Source organism: Opisthocomus hoazin, chromosome 1 (genome assembly GCF_030867145.1).
Source record: "Opisthocomus hoazin isolate bOpiHoa1 chromosome 1, bOpiHoa1.hap1, whole genome shotgun sequence".
NCBI classification, from domain to species: Eukaryota; Metazoa; Chordata; class Aves; order Opisthocomiformes; family Opisthocomidae; genus Opisthocomus; species Opisthocomus hoazin.
The window spans coordinates 89,591,473-89,614,013 of record NC_134414.1 but is presented as its reverse complement, the minus strand read 5'-3'; the positions used below and the strand labels follow the sequence as shown (position 1 = coordinate 89,614,013).

General features: G+C 42.3%; 1 protein-coding gene across 3 annotated transcripts in view; it reads left to right on the top strand.

The window, feature by feature from the left end:
* Window positions 1–3,652: 3,652 nt before the first annotated feature.
* Window positions 3,653–22,541, top strand: part of VEGFD (vascular endothelial growth factor D) — a 30,258-nt gene continuing 11,369 nt past the window's right edge. Inside the window, exons 1-3 of one of the 3 annotated variants that reach the window (XM_075441772.1) lie at window positions 3,653–3,860; window positions 4,095–4,241; window positions 21,454–21,664. In XM_075441772.1, coding sequence (XP_075297887.1) covers window positions 4,152–4,241; window positions 21,454–21,664 — 301 coding nt within the window. In that variant the 5' untranslated portion in view covers window positions 3,653–3,860; window positions 4,095–4,151. Of the gene's footprint in view, window positions 4,242–5,116; window positions 5,179–21,453; window positions 21,665–22,541 lie in introns of those variants that run through there. The other 2 variants (XM_009940645.2, XM_075441848.1) reach the window with 2 other exon arrangements.

Sequence of the window (22,541 nt, the reverse complement as noted above, 5' to 3'; positions counted from 1 at the left end):
AAAAAATTTCAGCTTGAAGAATATGATTTGTTCAGCATTGTGGAGAAATTCTTCTGTTCCTTGGGTGTGTATGCATGCAAGAAATGTGTAAGCTAAATATAGTGCTATTTTTTGAGTTCTAGTCATCTGTACTGGCCTTTTTTCTCTTTATCTGCTGTGAAGCCCAAGTACAGAACCTGCAATGCACGATAGTAAGAATTTCTGGTAAATAAGCTGTGCTTGGTCTATGTATTCTATCTTAAAAATTTGTGGAAATTATAAAGAAAGTACAATTAATCTGTTCTTAGGAATATCTGCCAAGTTCTGGGTCTTTTATTTGTTCTTTTCCATCAGAAAAAAAGAGTATGGGCATCAGTGAATCAGGTTATCTGTCCAATGTATGTGAGACTGTTACTTTGGAATAGAGCCCTATATGTTTAAAATATTATTGAGTAAATTACGCACAATGTTTGCAGATAAATAGATTTAAACTTCTTTTAATCCGAATTGTTCATTCAAGTCATCAGTTTTGATCAACATTTGAAACAGACTTAACTAAACTAAATTTTTAAGCTCTTGCAAAGAGCTGACTCGTTGCCACAATATTAGCTGCTCACCCAAAGGTGGCACAACTGTTTGAATTCTCGGTTCATTAAACAGTATTTAGCCTTGTTGATGTCAATGGAGCTGTTTATTCAGCCGCAAAAGTAGAGTCAAGTAAATAGTCATGTAAACTTTATTGAAGTACTTTTTTACACAGTGCTAGATTTTAAAAGAAACACAAATCTGAGCCATGCACAGAGCTGAGCAGGTGGTTCTACAATAGCAAACTGAGATAAAAAATGAAACTAGAATGTGAGTATTGTCAGCTCGTGTTCATATATTAAATGAAAACAAACGGCATAGTCCTAGGAGATGTCTGGTCAGACAGCAAGTCGGTTCACTGCTGTTGCAGGCAGCCTGCAATACAATCTCAACATACTGCTGAGTTTTGAGATCCAACACAAAAGCATTTAAAATGTTCTCGGTGCAGCAGTAGGCAGGAAAAATCGTAAGAAAGCTGTGTGAGGAGGGGGGGCTGAGATGGTGCTGGAGGGAGCACTGATTCACATCCTAAATCAGAGGAGAGAGATAAAAGCAATAGGGAAAGGGATGGGGACAGTGGTTCAGATGGTGAAAAAGCTGTTTCCCAAAAATCCATCACTAGAGTTGCTTTGGTGTCCTATCAACTGATTCCTCTTGCTTTGCCTTTGCTTTCACTAACAACTTTCAGCTGGTTTTGAAGTCCTCTGCAGTTAACAAAAGGTTTTTTCCTTTGCTGTCTGAGTCCTACAGGAGAGACAGGTATTTTCTGTCTGCTGCCTGCAGCATGTAACTCGCTCTTGTAAACAAGTTTGATTCAGTGCCTGAGGGTCAGTTCAGTCTTCCTGCCAAAAAGCCCACTGAAGCCAGAGGTGAGTGAACTTTTCTGATGAATGGTTTTCTTTGAGAAAGATGCAAGTTTGCTTTTCCAAATGTATTTGTAATTCAGAGCTGAATTTGGTGAGTAACAGTGACGAACTAAAACACACACAAAATATTACTGAGGTGTTTTCCTCCGACATTTCCAAAACAAACAGCCTTGATTTTCTAGTGTTAGATTGCTAAGAGTTGCTTAAGTATTGTTTGGGAGTCTTTCAAGGGCAGAAAGGCAATCACCACCCTCACCATGAGGCTGAGAATATGAGACCCCTTCGGTTTGACTCGCTTTCCTGCTTGATTTAGAGCAGAGACCTGAGCTATGCTCTTGTTCTCAGAAATGTGCCTTCCTTGCTGATTTGCAGAACATAGCACTGCAGGTGCTTTTTGCTTTCCCCACTGAAGCTGTTTTGCTCCGTGTAAGCAGCTAAACACTTGCTGGGCTGACGGGAGAAATTCCATAGCTGGTGTTCGAAAACCTCAACGCTGCTCCTGGGCTTTCCCTTGCTTCTGCCAACCTATGAAGTGGTGAGGTGATGCCTGTGAGAAGGACAGGCGCAGTCTGGCTGATGGCCAGCGGGAAGGCTTGCTCCAGGTGCCTGGGCAGGCTGGCGAAATTTTGCACCGCCAAACTGTGTAGGAGTGACGGGCTGTATAAGTATCCCACTCACCAGCCATCAGGGCACGAGGGCATGTATTGCTTCTTGCGTCCTTTGTGAATTTGGGTCTGTGTTTCAAATAATGATCCCCTTAAATGAGAGACGTTAATGGTCAAGTGCTCCCTCAAGTTAATTACAGGTCAATAGAAAGTTATCATCATGCAGTCCTGAGACTATAGTGGTTCTTTTTCATTTGATCCCTTATGCTGAAGCAGTGCATCCAAGGCTGAGGAGTATTCATGCAGTTTAGCAGGCTTTCAGTTCCTGTAAGGAGATGGATATTACTATCAGAAGGGAAATGGAGACATTAAATGAGATCAAGGTGGCTGCACATAAGCATTAGAAAATATATTACTTAAAAATGATGACTGAAATAGTTGAAGTATTTTAATGGCAAACTCAAGTACAGACACAGAATGTCCCTTGTAGCATGGGGCCGGTGAAACTGTATGAAAATTGCTGGCAGCCTGGGTGCGGGGAAGGCATGAGGCAGAGAAGCAGGTACACAGGGAAGAGGAGCTTTTTCACACTCAATTCAAAGAGGTGGAATTCCTGCTGTCCTTGTATGAGCCAGTGTGGGCTGGGCAGGGGAGGAAGCCACCATTTAGAAAACAGGCGGAATTTCACAAAACAAGTGGCAAAAGACAAAGCTAAAAAATAACAGTTACATACATGTTTTTAAAACATAACGGCTCAGTTAACTGACAACAGCTGGAAAGACTGGATTGAAATAATTTTCTCTCCAATGTTCATTTCTGATGAATACTTAAGAAATTATGCAAGCTAATGACAGTTACAGAAGCGTGACTTGTATTCAAGAGAGCTACTGCTTGGACATCAGAGGTAGGAAACCAGTGCTCTGAAATATTGGGTACAGGAGTGTTTTATGTTAACAGCTGTAGGGTCTGATACTGCAAACCCTAAGCCATGTGAAAGTGGAACCACTCGCCTGAACACAATGTATGACATGAGCAATACAGATTTAACGTGCATGATTATCAGAGCCTTTGTCTATGTTCTAATTTTAAATGTTCTCCATTTTGGTTTTTAAACTGTGGAAATATACAGACAAAATGCATGCACATCTTGGGACAGAAATAATGATTGTGTTTTGCTGAAAAAAAAAGAAGATTTTTTTCCTTTTATATCTGTAGCTTCATGAGCTTTCATCAAAAAAATCAAAATCTTGTTTGTTGTCAGAGATAGTTTTAAACTTTCCTTTTTAAAATCTATTCAGAAAACCCTATGCCACATAAGATACAACACATTAAAGAAAGTCAGCCTTTCTCTTTTCCTTTCCCTCCCTCTCATTTTTTTTAAAGAAGCAACTTAAAATATGTGTGCTGTGTAAGAACGTGTGCTGAAGTTTCATGTTTCAGGTAATCTTCTCGAAAATAATGGGAGCCTAGATTGCATCAGTTAGTTTGAAAACTGCTATGCTATTGGTAGGGACAAAATGGGATTAGAGCCAGAATTTGACTGTGTTACTGCCAAAGTCTGTATCAGATTTAAGACACATGCTTCTGCAAGCTTCCATGAAGGTTGTGAAAAAAGTTTTAATACAGAGTTGGATTACAGCTCTCCAGCTCAAAACATTGGCCATTACACTACCTTCTTAAAAGACTGCTGTAACACAGAGCACAGAATAGAGCAGATTTCTTACATTTTCTGGACCACAGCAGGATTTTTAATGCCTTTTTGTGCCTTGATGGAGAATATATTAACTTCAGCAACTGGAATCCACACCTGATCACTTGTGAGCATGTATGTGTATACATACAGATATATATCTATTTAAACGCTTATCATGATTTTCTTGCAAGAGTATCTAAAATCTGCTCTAAGAAATGACATTCTGTAGATGATCTTACAATTGTTTTGAACAGTAAAGAGCCAGATATTTCCTCTCAGATGTTGGAATCCTTTGTGAGTTTATAAGAGAAATTCTGGAAGCTTTTCTTTTCTGTATTGCTGATAGAGAAATGCATTTCAAAACAGATGCCTCTAGCTGTATGATGACGACTGCGTAGTAACCTGTGGATTTTAAACACCAGAATGTACAAACCGTGGGCAACTGTGAATATTTTCATAGTTTCTTTTCTACATCTGCTGCAAGGATCTGACTATGAGAATGGATCTGTGAAGGTAGGTGATCTTTATTTGCTGTTATTCTTAACAATGCAAATTGCCAGAGTTAAATACATTTAATGTGCAAGGTGGTAGCCTTTTTGCTGGTTTGGTCCTTGGTTTTTTTCTTTGTAGTGGTTTAGATGCACAGACCTTTAGAAACCACAGAGGAAAGATAATCTGTAAAGAAGTTAAATCCATATTTGCTGTTTAATATTTTATGTCTTTTTATTTGTTGTTATTATTAAGTACTTGTTGTATACTTTGTTCTTACGTTAAACTTTTAGTGTTTGTCATGCAAAACCAAAGCAAATCTAAAAAAAATGCAAGTAACAGCATTTAGAATACTTCTTAAATACACTTCTTTATTTCAAATATTTATAATTGTGGGAATTAGTATCCTGGTGTTGAAAATTTTCTGCTAAAAACATGTGTTCATCAGTTGTTCACTTGTTTGCCAGAAATCAGAGAAATATTTTACTTTTGTTTTATTAGGAGATGTTATCCAGGAATTTAAAATAAGCAGAAACTAGTAATAATAGAGCACATTGCCTAGGAATTAACTTTTCTTCTGAATATAATACATGCAACAAAATTTAAGCTGAAACCTCACCTCACCTTCAGAGTAGGATTTTTCAGATTTGACTTACTGTGAGAACATCCAGGACAAAAATTTAGAAAAATCAGAACATAAACTGGAACAAGTTTCTACACGTGCAGTGTGTCCAAAAATGATTAATTCGGTGTGTGGTCCAGAAGAAATATTTTTTTTTCCACTAACAGAGCAAAACAAGCTAATATTTTTGTTTTCAGTTCAGAAAACCTTCCGCTTGCAAGAGATGACCACACACTAGTCTGTGAACTGCACTGCACGTTGACCCGTGCTTTAGAAGAGAAATGCTAAATTATGTGCTTAATTGCAGACTACTGTTGCCAGCACAAGAAGTTAGCAGTGGTGAGTGATGTGTGCCTCAGGATGACTGACTAACCCCTTCGCCTGCTCACCATTCACAAGCTATTAATTTACAACCTCAGCAACCAGTGCTTTGAAGGCATTAGGACCAGACTAATCAGTCTTGTGTACATTACCTTTATTCACTGCATGACAAATCACTGGTTTCTTACGTGTTAGAATCACTTTATTTAAACCAGAAAGAACTTTCCAATGTAGAATACTAACCGTTCCATAACTGGCAGTGATGATTCTATCCTCACGTGGGACATGAGTTTATTCAGCATAATAGTAAACCACTAGTTAATCTTTTAATTAAATTTCGAAGCCATATCCACTTTGCCTAGAACACATGCAAGAGCTCCTCGTGCTGATTTAAACTGGTTTATAGTTTATTCACTGTGATAGGATTGTCCATCCAACATATGTACATCTGTAATTGTTTTAATTGAAAGTTTGCTAGCACTCTCAAGCAGCCAGCTTAGCCACAGGGTACTGTATGAAATAACAAATCACTGTTAGTTCCCAAGACTGACCTAAATGTATTGTGTAGATCACACTAAAAAGGGCTGTGTTTCACTTGCATTGGCTGCTCACTGCCACAAGGAAAAGACTGGTTTTCCACTTGTTCTGGCTCTTTCTTTTTAGACAGACATTTTTGGCTAAGCTGCTGATTATTTTTCTTTTAATGTTTTACATAGTATGTTAGATTTCTGGGTTGTTTTAGCATGTATGACCTGTGGGCTTTTGCGTGTATATGTGGATATACCACACAAAATGTCCTTCACATTACAGCGTTTAACGGTACACAGAGTTATGTCTGCTTTTACCAGTTTCACCTAAAATTGAATTTGCAGAACACAGAAATGATGTATTGCATTCACCTACCATACCTCATTTTTTTAAAGCTCTGTAAGATCAATGGCAGTATTGCCTGGATAAAAACCACAAGGTCAGGATGCAATTAACGAGACCCAGGAATGGTTAACCACCAGCAACCTGCTCTTCCCCCATTATATGAGTTGAAGCAGCTGAGCTCTGCCCAGGACATCTGAAGTTTTACACCTGCTAATGGTTTAAACCATCAGGTGGTGTCAGTGTGGTATCACGTGGTAGAGGTTCAGGGGGCTAAGGATTTAAATATTCTCTTGTCCTGCTTCTGCAAATATCCTGATAAACATCGTGAACGTTAAAGAGCTTATGTACAAGCTGCTGTGATTCAGCAAGTATCTTCGTTGTGCTTGGCTTTTCCCAGCCCTTCAGAAACGCCATCTTCTTCAGGGGAGTCCCTTTTCACCTCATGTGCACATAAAGGTTGGTTATCCTCTGCCCATCAGTCTCAGCTCCTCCCTCCTCTCTCCATTCCTGACCTGTTCCAGCCCCAGCATTTGAGCAGTGTTCCTTCACCTCCAGAACTCAGGGTCTCGGTTTCCCTACTGGGCTCCTCTTTGTGCTCGCCATGTGTCACCCTCCTTCCCACTTGCTTCCTCCTGGGTGGGGATGTCCTGCTCCTCTCTCAGACCCTCAGCAGGTCTGTCCCAGTTCCTCAGAGACAGCCCTGTGGACTCTGCTTTCCAGTCGTGTCTGACCACGGTTCCCCCTTCCCTCCTCCATCTCTAGCTTCTTGTGTTGTCTCTGTGGTCACATCCTGGCTTTCCTTTTTCCCGACCCCAGTTTCTAGTTCTGGTCTCCCCACATGCCTCCTTGGCTAGGTCTTGCCCTCTTCCATCAATTTTCATCTCCTTCCCCTTCCACAGGCAAATCTGTCAGCTTCCCCTTCCCTGCTTGCCCGACCCTTGTGGCCTGAGGGAGAGGACGAGCAGGTCCTCTGCTCTCAGCTCTATGGGCTGGACCTGTGGTGGCCTGCATCCATGCCCTGCTCCATTCTTCAATGGAGGGGGATCAGCACAGGCCCCATCTGCTTAGCTGCTAAACTCTGGCAGGTCTCTGGTGTTGCTTTCAGAGGTTTTTATGTTTGAGTGGATTATTGCAGAGATAGCAGTAGACACATCTGGGTCAACAAAGGTTCCTCAGGTGTCAAAACTTCACATCTGTGACCTACAGTGGGGAAATGCCAGACGTTTGCAAAGACAAGACAGACAGAAAACTTTTTTGGACGGATAAAGGAGGAGCTTCATCTTCAACTGTTGTCAAGCTATTCTGACAGAGAAAGCAAAAAATTATTAAAATCGTTTTGAGGCAGACATCTGGTGGGGAAAGTTTCAGCCTGAACATCTAACAGCTGGCAGTGTTATAAACAGCTGGAAAACAGCCTCACGATGGGAAGCGGTGGGCAGCCTCAGACGGGCAGGTGTCAGGCGGGGCGCCTGAGCTCAATCCACTTCAAGGCTGGCAGCAAGCCCTCTGCCTCGCATGCTGATTGCTTGGTTTAGGATGCCAGCCTGACATACGAAGTCCTCATCGAACAATTAGATTTCCGCATAGGTTTTCTGAAGACTGAGCATTATTTATGTTTTTTTCAGCAGGAAATGCTTTAAAAATTCCTTGTTGAAGTTTTGTGCTGTCTCTTACATTTTGGAACTCCTCAGCTACAGAACCGCAAACTTCGCTGTCTCTTTTCCTGTCTCTCCCCCACACATTTTTCGTCTCCTAGAGCAATGACAGACACAGGCTACTTTTTCCAGAATTTTAAAATTAGATGCAAGGAGCTGCATCCTATATTCATCAGAGCAAGACAAATTTTTCTGCCAAGAAAAGCCAATGGTCTGTCAGAGCTGCTCCTGCCTTCCAACATAAAAAGTGCCTCTCTAATGAGGCTGCAAGGTCTTGATCTCAGAATTTGAGTCTCATTGCTCGCTGTTCTATTCTTCCCCCTAACTCATTAATAAAAGTGTTAGGGGGAAGGCAAGAGAGAAGGTCAACTGGTAATGCCCACATTATACCAGACTCACAGCCTCTTCCTTTTGCAGAAGTCTTCTGCCCATGATGAACCCTTCTTTGGCTTGTTGGAGAGAAACCAACAACTCATAGGCCTGAGGAGTGAACCCTTGGTGAACCCTCCTTTGGCTTGTTAGAGAGAAACCAACAGCTTATGGGCCTGAGGAGTATCATTGACCTAGAAATCTGCTTTCTGATCAGAAGACCAAGGGGTCAGTTATGCTTAGCCCTGGAGGCAAACATGGCTGCTCTCTGTTACATGAAATCCTTTTCCACAGCTAAACCTTTTTTACTTCTGCGCTAAAAATCGATGTAGCCTCGACCGGTCACTTTTGCTCTAACAGATCTTCTTGGATTCAACAATCTCGTGTTGCCACTGTGAGCTGGACAGAGGTGGAAGCCACCTTCCAAACACAGCTGGCACATGGTCCCTGTCTGCTGGTGAGTGTGCCACCTAAGTGGAGAATGCTTTGCCCCTGGGAAGGCATCAAAATACCAGAGAGCAATCACATCATGAGTGGAAGGAATCGGGAAGCTCTTTGCATCTCTCCCTTCCTAGAGCCAGCTGCAGTCTGTCTGTACAACCAAAACAGACAGAGCTCTGCCAAGAAACGTAAGCAGCAGAGCTGGGCATAAGCTTTTGTCTCAGTAATCACGACTGACACTGTTTTTCAGACAGGTCTACACAGCTCTCTAATAACTGCTTGCAAATGTTGCTCAGTTTCTAGAAAAGAGAGATTCTAACAAATCTTCTATCTCAGGGGTTATCCTCCTCAAAGACAACTCCTGGAACTACAGCAAACTGCTCAACATCTAGAAAAAGCAACTCTAAAAGTTGTTGGACACACTATCTCTGTTCAAACTAGGCTTTTCATCCACACACCAGCTTTCTTTCAAAGTCAGCAAACTCTCTTAAATAAATGTTATGAAATCATGGTTTTCAGAAGTGTTTTATTAGCACAACTTTGCCACTGCTGCTTTTGATTCTTCATGATTACCATCTCTGATAGGCACGATAAGTCAAAAACATGTGAAAATGTACTTGCCACATTCCTGCAGAAATGATCGTCTGTGCTTTTCCTTCAGGAGTGGGAAGCTATCAGGGAGGCTGTGAGGAAAGCCAGTTTGTTCTGACTTATCTGCTACTGTCTAAACAAGGTACAGCGAGGGATAAGAGAACAATTCTGTATTGTTGCCATGCCACATGGCATCTGTCCTTGGCTCTTATCAATTTGGAAAGGGAACTACTAACACACTGCTACCTTATCAAGAGCAGTTCTCGCTCGTGAGAAATAGCAAAAAAAAAATCTCTCCCAGCTGCTGTTCCAGTCCAGTCCATTTCAGCTAGGACAGTAATGTCTGAGTACACAGCAGCACTCTGAAAAGTGCGTCAGGCTGTTCAGATTAATCAGATGCAGCATTTGAGAAATTAATTCTATTAGTCAGTTGTTTGAAATGAAGACAGTGCTAAATAAACTTTGACATCAGTCGTGGCTCACATCTGAAACTCTGTGGAACCAAGGGGAGGCAGGAAGGCATGTTCAGAGGGCAGTGGAGCAACTTTCTATTAATTTGTGGTCAGAAGGCAACCAAAACAAGCAATCAGCTCAGGCTCAGCGAGTGTTGCTTGTTTCTGCCTGATGTAGCCTACTTGCGCTTTCTCCTTCTCAGGCATTTGGGCTGTTTCTAACCACTGATGTGGTGGTATTGACGCAGGCTCCCACAGGAGGCAAACAGAGAAATAGCCTGCTTGAACACAGAAAAAAAAACCCTGGTGCAAACTCTGGCTTGTGAGACCTCTGCCATTGTGTCTGCAAATTTTTTTCTGATCACTGCTGCCCCTACTCCAGACTAGAGCTGAGTAAAGTTTACTTGTGTCTTATCTCCTGTGGACACTGTCTCAGTATTTGGGAAAAATAAATAAGGTACAGTTGTTGTAGGTGATAACTCTATTATTCTTCTTCCCATTAAAAACCTTGTACAGTACTTTTAATAGTTATCACTAAATGACTGGGATCTGTATTTCTTTTAGGCCCTTCCCTCAGGGCAAGCAAGTCCAGTTACAAAATTGGCTATTGCTGTTTCTTGGGCTTGGCTTTGAGATGTAGTCCCAGGCTTTGCTGGGGGAAAAGATGACCCAAGATATTTTTACAGGGAAGTAAACTCAATATGATACCTTTCCTAAAGAAAATCTTTTTCCTTAGGAATTCCTTATTCCTCCCACTATGTGGCAGTCCCTGATCTACTTCTTCCCCTGCTCCCTACCTCCCCAGCATGTTTTGGAAATCTTCATAATCCTTGCTGGGATCTGGGGAATGGGGACAAAACAAAATGTGCCCTCACTACAGCAGCAGAGACCTCATTTGCCCACGGCAAGACCAAGCAGGACTTGCTCTTTTTCTGATGTCCTTGTGAAAGAGCCATATGTGGGCTTATGTATCAGTGAGTAGCAGAACAATTGATCAGGGTGTTTTAGTCTTCTTGCATTAAGAAAAAATCAGCTTCCTGAAGGACATCTGCATATTTTTACTGTTTTCCCCCAAAAAGTGGATTAAAGTGTGCGATGATTCCGCCAGTGGTCGAATGCCATCTAGGGTCCTTGCTGCTTCGGCAGAGCCACACCGCGTACCATGGACGCACAGCTGAACACACAGGATTTGGCAATCCCTTGTGGGTGCCATGTGGGTTTGGAAAGGGGTGGCTGCTCTCCTTATCATCAGGATGTCAGGATGGCTTTGTCTGAGCCAGGCTTTCAGATGGGAGGCATGCTGGGTTAGTTCTGAGAATTCACTGTCACTGACTGCAGCGCGGTCACTGTTGGCGTGCAGTTGGGGAGGGAATTCTACTGGAGTCGGGTTGAACTGCAAAAAAGTTGCATCATGTTACTGTATCATATGTCACATTGCACGCAGAGGATGTGCCATACAAACAGGCAAAACTTTTCACTTTAATTAGCAATGTGACTCAGAAACCATGATAGGATACTTTCCTGAACTGCAAGGGAAATATTACTCAAGAAAAATCACAATTCCAGGAAAATGTGTGCATGTGACTGGGGTAACATAAGTTCATTCAGTATTGGCAATAGCTTTGCTTTGTGAAGTGACATTTTGAAACCCGTCCATCCAATTAGATAGTCATCCTTCCAAAACATTTATTAAAGTGTCTTGGGGCAAACCCAGAAACCAATGAAAGCACTAACTGAAGGAACCTTCACCACATTAAAAAATATTTTCAGGTATTAAAAGAATACAGTCATCTGATTTCATTCAGGTCTCTGTTACTGAGCCATTCCAAAATCACTGTCCGAACTCCAGTGACTTTCAAAGAATGGACAAATATCAAAAGAAAGTGACTACAGTCTGGACACACCCTTTGTAAACACATATAATATGCTATTTTTGACACATGCACCTGTCACAGTGTTAGACTAGCATCTAACATTGTATATGATGAAGGAAGTGCTACGTAATATTTCTAGCTGTGCTCTGTACTGATCATCACAGCTGCCGGAACAGGCTGCAGCAGTGCAAGTCCACATGAACAAGCATACAAGTAAAGGCTCAGAAAATGTGCCATAAGACTCCCAGACTTGTCAGTAGCATTTGGGATATCACTTTGTGTGACCCCTGTAGGAGGGACCTAAAGGTAAACTCTCAATGTAGATGACTAGGCTTGAAGAGGAAGAAACTCCATATCATAGTAGGCCTACCCTTTTCTTCCACCTGCCCGTCTGGCTCTTCCATCACTGCTGACAAAATGATGCATAGTGAATGTCGTTACCTTCAAAATCACACTTCAGCTGCTGTGAGGATGTTTCCTACAAGAGTGAAAAGATGTGGCTGTAGAAAGAAATATTTGTTTCACGAGAGTTGTAGTTGATTCTCAACATGTTTGCTGACTGGAAAAAAAACCTTCCTTATCTGGTGTAAAGATCTAGCTGGCTAAAAGTATATAGTTGTCACAGGTATTCTGACAACATATTATCAGTCTCTGATTGCTTTGGACATGAAAAAGAGTATGAAATATTCTGAGATTTATGCTTTCACAAAATCACATACGATTCTGACGTCTTCTGTTCTTTGCTTTGAATGTTTTGGTTCATTCAAATCAGGAATACAGCAACTAAAAAGTCTCATCTGAGGATTTTGATAAGCATGCTATTAAAGTGCACGAAGTCTGATTTGTTTGCTCTAGCACCACGAAATATCTATTTTAGTTCAAAAGGCCATTCAAAACATATAACAGCTATTCTCTTGAAGCCATAGGGTAGATAATATGATTTATTTATGAAAACATACCATCTTCAGCTAAAGTAGAAGCTGTTTTACCTCCACCTTGACCACTAAGTTTAGGAAATGGGTAATTAAGTCTCCCATCTTCATTTGAAGAAAGGCAGGAGCCCAGGCAGGCAGACTCCCGTGGAGGGGAGTCTGGAGGGAACTTATTACCACACTGAAGACCAGAGGTGGAGCAGTCTAGACGTTGCTGCTCCTGCGGTTTTGGGTCTTGGTCAGATGATGTACTGACAAGGTTTTAGTTAAAGAGTCCTTGAACATCACATCTGTATCAGTGAGAATGTGACAGTCTCAGATAAACACCTTCCTGTCAGCCCCTCGCCCCCTCATACAACACCTGGCCAAACTATCAGTCTTACCCCTTTATGGTCCTCCCAAACCCACAAATAATACAGCCGTCAATCCTTCTTTCTGTGCTCTGGCAATTCTCCACTGCTCTTCTTACAGGACAGGGCTCTGCAGTTTCTCCTTCTGCAGCCACGGCACGCAGGACTTCAGAATGAAGTGGTGTGATCACACAGTCACCCTTTCCTGAGAGGGTGCATGGCCATGGCCATGGCCAACACTCCTTAACCCCTGAGGCAGGCAGGGGACAGGTTTTGCCCAGGCTGTGGGCGGGGGAAGCAGCAGGTTTTTTCCTGTGCCTGCTTTTCAGTCCTTGAGCTTTTTCTGGGCAAGCAGGCACTGATGAGGGTAGAGAGGTGACCTTCAGGCTTCCCACCCAGCATACCATTTCCTCCTCTGCAGGCACAGCGGGAGCAGCCATCTGGACATTTCAGCTGGGAGATGTGCGTCTGACACATGCGCATTTTTGCTGGTGAGAGTTATATGGAGTGTTCCTTTGATGCAGTTGCAGAAAATGCTGCAGCAGTAGGCAGAGCTGAAAATATTAGCAGATAAATCAAGGCATCAATTTTCTGAAGGGGCTTTGGAAAACACAAAGTGCTGCCCTGGTATGTCACCTCTGAGCCCCAAAACCCCAGGTTCTTTGACTATCACATGTCTGATGCAACCCTAGGGTTTCTCAAATGTAACACAGTCTTTACCAATTTTATATTTAGGGAAAGAATGTTGAAGCTGTTTTCAACCTCTTAAAGAAGAAATTCAGCCCAGTTGCATGTTTTTTGCTATATACTTATAAATAGCTATAAATAGAGCCATACACTTTCAAGACAATTGTCACTGGCGAAATCAACCTCTTAAAAAAGTGACAGCTGGAAATCTGCCTCACAGGACCTAAACCTGTCCCCACCATAAGCAGCATGTCCCTCCAGGATATTAATGCTGTAACTGTGATGGTCAAGTGAATGTTCAGTCTGGATAAGGCAGTGAACTGGGAGACCCTAAACTTTTGTCTAAGTATTAGAACAGATCTGAGTATTTATTTAAACAGTCACCATTCGAAGGTGGAATGAAGTACTGCATGCTCCTGAAACTTCACCTATGCTTCTGATAATGATGGCAAAGCCTGTAATAGTCACTGAAAGATCCCATGACAAGCCTATCTGTTTCAGAGAACAGTGTAAGTAGGAAGTCAAAATATCTCATTGTTTTGTCTCTCTATGGTCATGTTCACTATAATTAAAAATAGCTTATTTGTGCACTAATAATGCACAGATAATCATGATTCCAGAGGCTATACAGGCAGGGATGGGCTTCATATATCAGAAGTTCACAGCTGTCAGAGAATCCAAATTCTGATTTTATTGGAGCTGTTGAAAAGTGCATGCTATTTCTCTCCTCAAAAATGGAATACAATGGTGGTGATACAGTTAGTGCAAATTAGTATGTGTCAGACATGTGGTAAAGGTAGACGCCTCCTGCTAGATGTTTGTAGGGTGATGCAGTTGCTTGTTAATAAGATAGTAAGTCAATCCTGCAAGCCGGATGTTTTCAGCTGCAGAAGATTCGCTCACTATTTTATTATCCATTATGCAACACGTCAAGGATACAAGATGCTGTATTATAGACAATATTTGTTATGATAAAATTTGGCAACAGTTGAGCCCTTGCTGTCTTGAAATCATGGCCCTTCACTGAGCAATATTTTCTGTGTTTCCTTGGTACTCGCTTTGGATGAATGCCTTCCTCTGTTTTCTCTCGTCTTTTACTTTGGTTGTAGACACCAGATAGGGATCATTGCTTCATTTTGTATTTGCACCTGACCCCATACTCCTAGGAGCCACAATAATGCTAAAAATATTACTAATAATGATGTAAATCTTCAAAAGGAGTTCCTCTTACTGCAAAGACTCCACACAAGCTTGTCATCCTCAGCAGGAAAGCAGTCAAAGAAGAGACCTTCAGACACCATGCAGATCTTTGTGTTGGCCTCATAATGGCAGGAGCCGCCCTGTTTTCCTGCCAAGAGAGAATGAGACTTTTCCACAGGAACTCCCTTGCAGTTCCCTGGCCACATCGGCTTACAGCCTGTGTGTGGCGAGCCACAGCACGGCTGGGCAACTACCCCAGAGCGTGGAGGCAGGGAATGAAGTGCTTTCTTCTGTCCAGGTAGCTGCCAGGGCTGGTCTTCAGCCAGTCCCAGGTCCTTCAGGATTTGATGCAGTTGCACTTTCTTGTTATTTATATTTGTGTACCAGAGAAAAAATGACTGCGGTCCCTCATACTTTGCCTGTGCTCTGGGTAAGGAGAGGGGTTTCATCTCATTTGACTGCTCTCCGTTGAGCGGGATTCAGGTCACCTAACTACAGATGAGCTAGTGACCTGCTGACTTCTCCGTCAGGGTGAATGGAGAGAAAGAGGCAGTTTGGAGGCAGAGTTTATCCAGCTGGCTTTAGAATGACGTGAATGTGCACCCAATGGACCTATTTCTCTCTGTTAACTGTAATAGGCATCTCAGGTAACTAGTTCATACTCAGTCAGGTGAATGATACCCATAGGATTAGATTTTTTTTATTTTTAATGATCATGGGGTGGCAGGGAGCTGTAGGCACTCCATGTCTGCAAGATGAGCCTGTAACAACGATCAGCTCATACGTCATTGTATAAGCACCTTGGGGAATGCATCGCAGAAGAAAAGGAGGTTATTTTCAGGTACAGCATACATAGTAGCAAAGTTCATTGGTATCTTCTTGTGGTGACAGATTATATACTAAGTAATTTAAACTGGTTTGAGTCTAGTGCTGAGAACAGTCTTCGGGTAGCACTGGAATGAGGGGAGTTCAGCTTCTGGTTGCATCAAGTCTTTGTCTTCTATATAGAATCATAGATTCATAGATTCATAGAATCATAGAATCATCGGTTGGAAAAGACCTCTAAGATCATCGAGTCCAACCATCCACCCAACAACACCATGCCTACTAAACCATATCCTGAAGTGCCACATCTACATGTTTTTTAATGTGTGTGACTCCTCTTGAACTGAATGCAGCTGCTACTGCTGCATTAAGCACACGACACTCGCATAAAGGTTCAAAATGTCCTCGCATGCTTCCAGTACTCTTTGTTGATGTCCAAGTGCCCTCACTTTGTGATGACACTTCCCCCCAGACTGGTTAATTTTGAAAGATTAAGTTTGAACTTAGCTTAAACCTGTTTGGCCATGTTTGTGATAGATTGGCATTAAGAGAATCATCACTCTGTGTTATGCAGCTACAATCTGCTTTTCCTGGCAAGATAAAGCTGTTACCTTTTTTTTATTGCTTAACCGCTGAGAGGATGGATCGTAAAACAGTGCAAGGTTATTGAAAGGTTTCTTAATCATTTGTCCTGGCCCCAGACACAGTGATAATGTTGAAGATTTCCATTGGTATTTATGCAGTGCTTGCCACAATGGTATCTGTGACCCTAACTCAGAAGAACATTCCTTTTCAGAAGAGCTCTTACACATGTGCTTAGCTTTAAGCAGAGGTTCATGTCCCACTGTGGATAAGAACTGAGAGGCTGGGGCTTAAGAAAAGTTGTCAGCTGTATTAAGGTTTCAGTATGTCCTTCTTGAGTCTGTGGGTGTGCTTGAGTAAAGAGTGAAATGCAAGCAGGAGTTTCCTCAGACTGAGGAAAATATGGATTTTTGATGAACCTTTATTTTTGCCTTCTCATGCACACAAAATATTATAATATTATTCACCATGCATCTATTTTCTTAAATAAAAATACTGATAGTTACTGATGGCCTTGAAAAGAATTGCTTTTGGGTCCTAGGAATGTGTTTGTGGTATAGGTCCTCAAATAAATTCAGGACTTTAGTTGGTCTTTCTTTTGCTATCATATATCACATACCTTTCCTCCACTGTTCAAAATGCTTCCAGGAGATCCTGAAACACAGCATTAATGTAAAGACTATCTATGTCAGGCTGGAAAGAGCGGCACACACAAGAAAAGGGGTTCTGCAAACGTGGGTTCTGCTGACTCACTCAGACATCAGTTTGAAAAGGGTAGGGTATTTTTTTCTTAGGCAAGAAACCTAGGAGCTTGTCAACCATGGAGAAAGGTGCAAACTGCTGAGCTGCAGCACCTGATCGGAGATGGTCAATATGAATTCTCAAGAAGGGGCTCAGTTTGAACAGTGCAGACTATGTGTGGGATTGTGCATCTGTATGACATGATGTATAAGCCAAATATTTGACTAGCGTAAATGAACGGGGTAATGAACTCAGTGTCTGATTTAAGCCAGCGTCCAGGGTGGGAAAGGCCACTGAAAGTACCACTGCTTTTTCTCTTGTTCCTTTCCAATGATAGCTACTTTTAGGGTTTTTCTGGCATCTGAGATTCCTAGGAAGAAGACAGATAGCCCATTATGGTTTCTTTTGGAAGGACAAAAGTTGTAATTATCCAAAAATCACAATGCTAACCCACGTTATCATTTCCTCATGTCATTGATGTTGTTCATAGCCCAAGCAGAGGAAAAATAATATTCCTCTTTGATTTGAAGAATAGTTTTGGAACACATGAGAGGTCAGTGTTATGAAAAACATACAACTTCATTTAAATATGAATCTGATTTTTATCTCTGGGTATGGGATCCATTCTTAGATAAGATATTTAGAAAAATGATAAGAGTAGCAGTCAGCTGAAGAGATAAGAATGAACTACTTAAACCTACTACTTTGATATTTGTTGTTGATGAGCTCTATGCAAACATTTCTTGTAGGCAATAGCATTATGTATTAGGTCGACTACAGGCTGTACATTTATGGGTACTGAAAATTTCGGACATTTGCAGCTTTCCAGTGATCTGGCTCCACAGGTAATTTGTTCATTTTGGGACCGTGTAAAGGACGTTGCCCTGGCCCTTTGCCAATGGCTCCTTCTCTGCTTTCTTTCTCTCTCAAGTCTTAATGTATATTTTAAGCTTTCTGGGGCCAGAGATCATCATATTGCTACCTATCTGAAACATGCCAAGTGCAGTGAAGTCCTGCTCCACACCTAGGTTGCAGCCTTTACAACCAACAACTACCAGAGCGGTGATGGCTTATCCCAGCTGACTACTAAAATCTGGGCCAGTGTAAGGGAAGTGGAATGAGGGCATGGCAGGGAGAAGAAGGGATGTTCCTCTGCACCAGGAGGCTGGAAAGAAGGACTGTAGTTATCAGAGAAAGCCCAAAAAAGGGAGGTAGGAGTATCTGAAAAGTAGGAAATAGCATGTGCAGATGACTACAGTCAGGAGAAGCAGAACAGATGGCAGCTCTCTTCCTTTTGCTTTTTGTGAGCAGCTGGATCTCCCAAAAATGTCAGTGGAGGTTTGACCTCTCTGCATGCTTCCCCCTGCTCTGCGGCCGAGTGGGGACCTCCCCTTCTGTTCAAACGCTGATTTTAACTGCTGTGCACTCGACATCACAGGGAGAGGAGATAAAGTCCTTGATCATCACATGAGGGGTAGGTCTGGGATGCTGTTGAACCTAACACCATCCTCCATTTTCACATTTTGAAACATTTATTCATCTTGCTGTGCAAAGCCACACTGTTCTAAGTGGGGCTTTTCAGTCAGCCAGGGTATGTCTGTCTGTGAATTTGAACTGCAGTACATGAAGGAAGTCTCCACTTCCGCGTGGTGCCAGCAGCCCTATGGCACGTCATCTACGATATTATCTGAGTCTGTAAGAAGTACTGTGTTTTCATTTGATGCTATGCTTTTGAAAATAGGATGACCACAAACGAATGTTTTGGAAAGATTTCATGACCACATGCTATTCAGTGCTGCTGTGCCACAGCAAGAGGGTGTCTGGCTGAAGCAGTTCAGTCTGTGGTGTCCAAGGCCGTAGAGCTCCACCCTCCTGATGGAGCTGATGCACCTTCCATGCTCTTCTCAATTTTTAAGCTTTTAATTTTGAATGTTTTAAGTTGTGGATAGCTACCTCTATGGTCGAAGTGTATAAGGATAAGGGATGTCCTTCTAGATGCTGAACACTCTGTTCATGTTCTAGCAAGTGTTTAAAAGAACATTTTGGGTAAGAGTACTGCAGTAGTCTCAAAGGAGTCAAAACAAACATGTAAGGCAGTATTCACTGTTCCTGTTTTGGTGCTTAGGTACGTTGGAACGAAATTAGGTGCTTCTCTTCAGATGTTTTGGGTAACCATGGTTTAGTTAATTAGGATACATTTCTGATGACTGCATAGTGAAATCTGTAATGAGCACTGCTCCTCCCATTTCCTTCGACTGTACTTCTCCAGTTTCCAATCTATGAAAAACAGTAAAAGAAGGAAAAACCTTCAGACAAAGGCAGGCTTTGTCAACACCACTATGATGTGTGAGTACCAGAGGTACATTTCTTTAATTACCACATTTCAAATCCTAATGGACATGCATTTTTTGGGTCTAAAAATTATTTCTACTATTTGTTCCTCTTTCTATACAATACTGATTGTGAAGGCATAAAATCAGTTCGTTTTAGTGTATTCAGTCCACATTAAGGAATCTCTACAGCTTTAAAAATACAAGATTCCTTAAAGCAGTACAACTTCTTGCTTGAGATGAGCCCAGAGATCTTTTCTTATCCTAAGGAGGCATGTATACTTTTTCTGTTCTCTTTGATCTTAGGTTTAAAACTTATTTTTCTCATGTAAAAATAATTAATAAAACCTCTTGATATTTAAGTAGAAGAAATGGAAAAGCCAGTCCCAAACTACTGATCCTTACAAGAAGTGCAGGGATATGTCTTCTAATTTACAGAATACCGTCATCTCATTTTACAGGTTCACTGTAATTTCATTCTAGTTTAGAATTCTTGGATGTTGATTCAGCTAGAAAATCTTTTTACTGTAAAGAGAAAGAAAAAAGTGTTGTTAATGGTTAATAGAGTTCAGTTTTAATATCTTTTGTCCCAATGCCACACCAGTGTTTGTCCTATATTCGCAGGTTTTGTACAGTCAATGAGACAGTTTGTGAACGGGAGTGAGTATAAGCTGCAGCTCTTAGAACAAATGTCTTGACGCATTGCCTCAAGCTGAATTTCAGCTTTCCTAGATCAGCAAAATTCTAGGTAGCTTGTTTGTAAAACTATCTTAAAATTTGTTTACTAGTGCTAAATATTCACATCCCTTCTGACCTATTTGTCTGTAAGTATTGAGATGGGCTTTCCAGTTTTCACCATATACGAAATGTATGAAAAATCATCCACCTACAGAAAACAGTCACCTCTATAATGGAATATGGCAGCTTGCCAGAGCACAATGCAATGTTCTGTATGGGCATAAAAGAAGAGCAAATAACTTACTCTGAGTTAACTACACTGGGAATTTTAGGTCAGTGGAAGGTAATCACCCAAAAATGAACTTGGCCCATATGTACAGTCTAACATCTGTATCATTGCAAAATAAATGCCACAGATGTTTCAACAACAAATAACAGATGCAGTCAGTGCCTGGGTTTCAGTTCTCATCTAAAAATGTTCCTCTTATAGGTGACCCTTTCCACTGCTCCTTCCCCAGTCCGATACAGAGCACTCACTTGCTACGGGTGCGGGCTGCAGGCTGCTACGCACCTCATCACCAGCTTCCCATATTTCAGCTTTGCCTTTAAGGATTGGCATTTTATTTATGAGAGCTGGCAGTGCAGCCCTTTATTTGCAAGTCAAAAAGTAGTCAACTGTATGACTAGAGAGCACAAGTGAGAGCACCAGCCCAGCGCAACACAGCCGTTTACAAAGATAACCTTTTACTTGGGTTGGAGGCAATAGCTTTCAGCAGGTCTGGTGAGTCAGTGGAAATAACTACTCCATGCCTTGATAAAGGCACAAACACAGATGTCGGAAAGCAGCAGCCAAAGAAACCAGTATTGTTATGGGGTGCTGTGCAATATTAAATTTCTGTTAAAAAGGTATTTTTTAAGCGAGTAATGAGTTTAAACTGATGGAGTAGGCCTTTGTAGGGAGTGTTCTCCCATGGGAGCAGAGAATGGTCACATACATCACGCAAGTGGAAAGTGCAATATTTGTGCTAACGCTGCTGCACAGCCACAGTGCTGAGGCTGGGCTTCAGGACGCTTTGGCTGACTAGGGCATGACCCAAATGGTACTCAGGATGGGAAACGGCAGATGCATCCCGCACTTCGCAGCACACTGAACGTTGTGTTTGCCCACTATGTGGACGGGCCCTCCTACTTAGGGCAGCTTCCAGCTGTATCCCCTGCCCTGCAGTGACGTCTCGTGGTTGGCACCAGAGTTTTGGCCCCTGAGGTGGCTCGCTGCAAAGGCACATGGGCTGTGCTCACCGGCTGAACTCATTCAGGTTGGCCGGGATTCACTCATTCATGGTGACCCGGGATTCTCACTGGCGCGGCTGGCCAGGTCAGGCCCAGCAGCAATGTGGTCGGCATCTGCCAGGCTCCCTGGGGACCAGGGGTATGGGGAGAGCAGCCCGCGTTTGTCAGTTAGCTCTAACGGCTGTGATGGTAAGGGTGAGGAAGCGGGCATCTCGCCTTCCCAATTTATGAAGGCACAAATCCTGCAGATCAGCCTGGTGCTGGGCACTGTCAAAACCCAAAACATCCCTGTGTGCTCCCATTTTCCCAGGTATTTCCAGGTGTCCTCAGTAACGTGCTGCCTTTTCGTACAAGTGCTCCATGTGCTGCGCTGGGGACAGGCCGTAAAGGTGCTGGCTTTCTGACCTCCCTCTTCCCTTCCAGAGGACATCTCTGTCAGCGTTGGAGCAATCAGAACAGCAGATCAGGAGAGCATCCAGCCTGGAAGAGCTGCTTCGTATCACTCACTCTGAGGACTGGAAGCTGTGGAAATGCAGGCTAAAACTCAAGAGTCTGGCCAGTTTAGACTCCCGCTCTGCGTCACATCGCTCCACCAGATTTGCTGCTGCTTTCTATGATATCGATACACTGAAAGGTGGGTGCAGGTTTTCAGTGAGTAATTTCGGCTTCAGGACCATCGATTCTTATGCAGCACAGGGTTAAGTACCAGGGGTTTCCTAGAATACACCCGTACTGGAAACAACAGGGCATTCATGGAAAATTACTTCGTATGAAAAAATGTCAGGCAACAGCCTGACTACGCCTCCCGGTTTTGTGGCCAAATCAGGCTTATTGTTCTCTGTGTACTCTCCAAAGGGAGGATGTATTATGTACGGATTTGTCAGTCCACAGAAAGGAGGGCAAGTCAATGTGCAAAGAATAGGCTGGAATGACTGGCTGAGGGGCTGGCCAGCAGCATCAGGCTAAACCTCACAATTTGCTTGCAGGCAGAAACAAATGAGATTTACTGCAGGCATAGAAATCTTTTTTTTTTTTATTAGGTGTGCTCTGATGTAAGGCACTGCGTCAATAGCAGTGTCTGGGTGGGAACTGCAGAGGAAGGATGTATTGCCCTAATCTCAATTTACCTGAGGAAGCCTCTCCAGAGAGGAGAAGTAGATCTTGAAAGAACCAACCAAAACCTGAATGCAGGGAATCACAATGTATTCCCTCACCCAGAGCAAAATTAATATTGTTCCCTGTAGCTGAGAGACTTGAGAGGCATTTTGTGTTCACTGACATAAGATAAAGCATCAGTTACTATACTTTAGTTAAGCAAATGGATATCCAACAGCAAAGCTACACTGTAGCCTAACAAAGGACAAGACTGAGATACTCTTTTTTGCTCAGTCTTTATGCTGAAGTGATATGATCATATCACTTTCTTTCTGGGAAATCAGACATTGCTGATTCTGTTCCAATACCACTTATACAATAACCACAGCCACATTTGCACAACATTACTCAGCTAA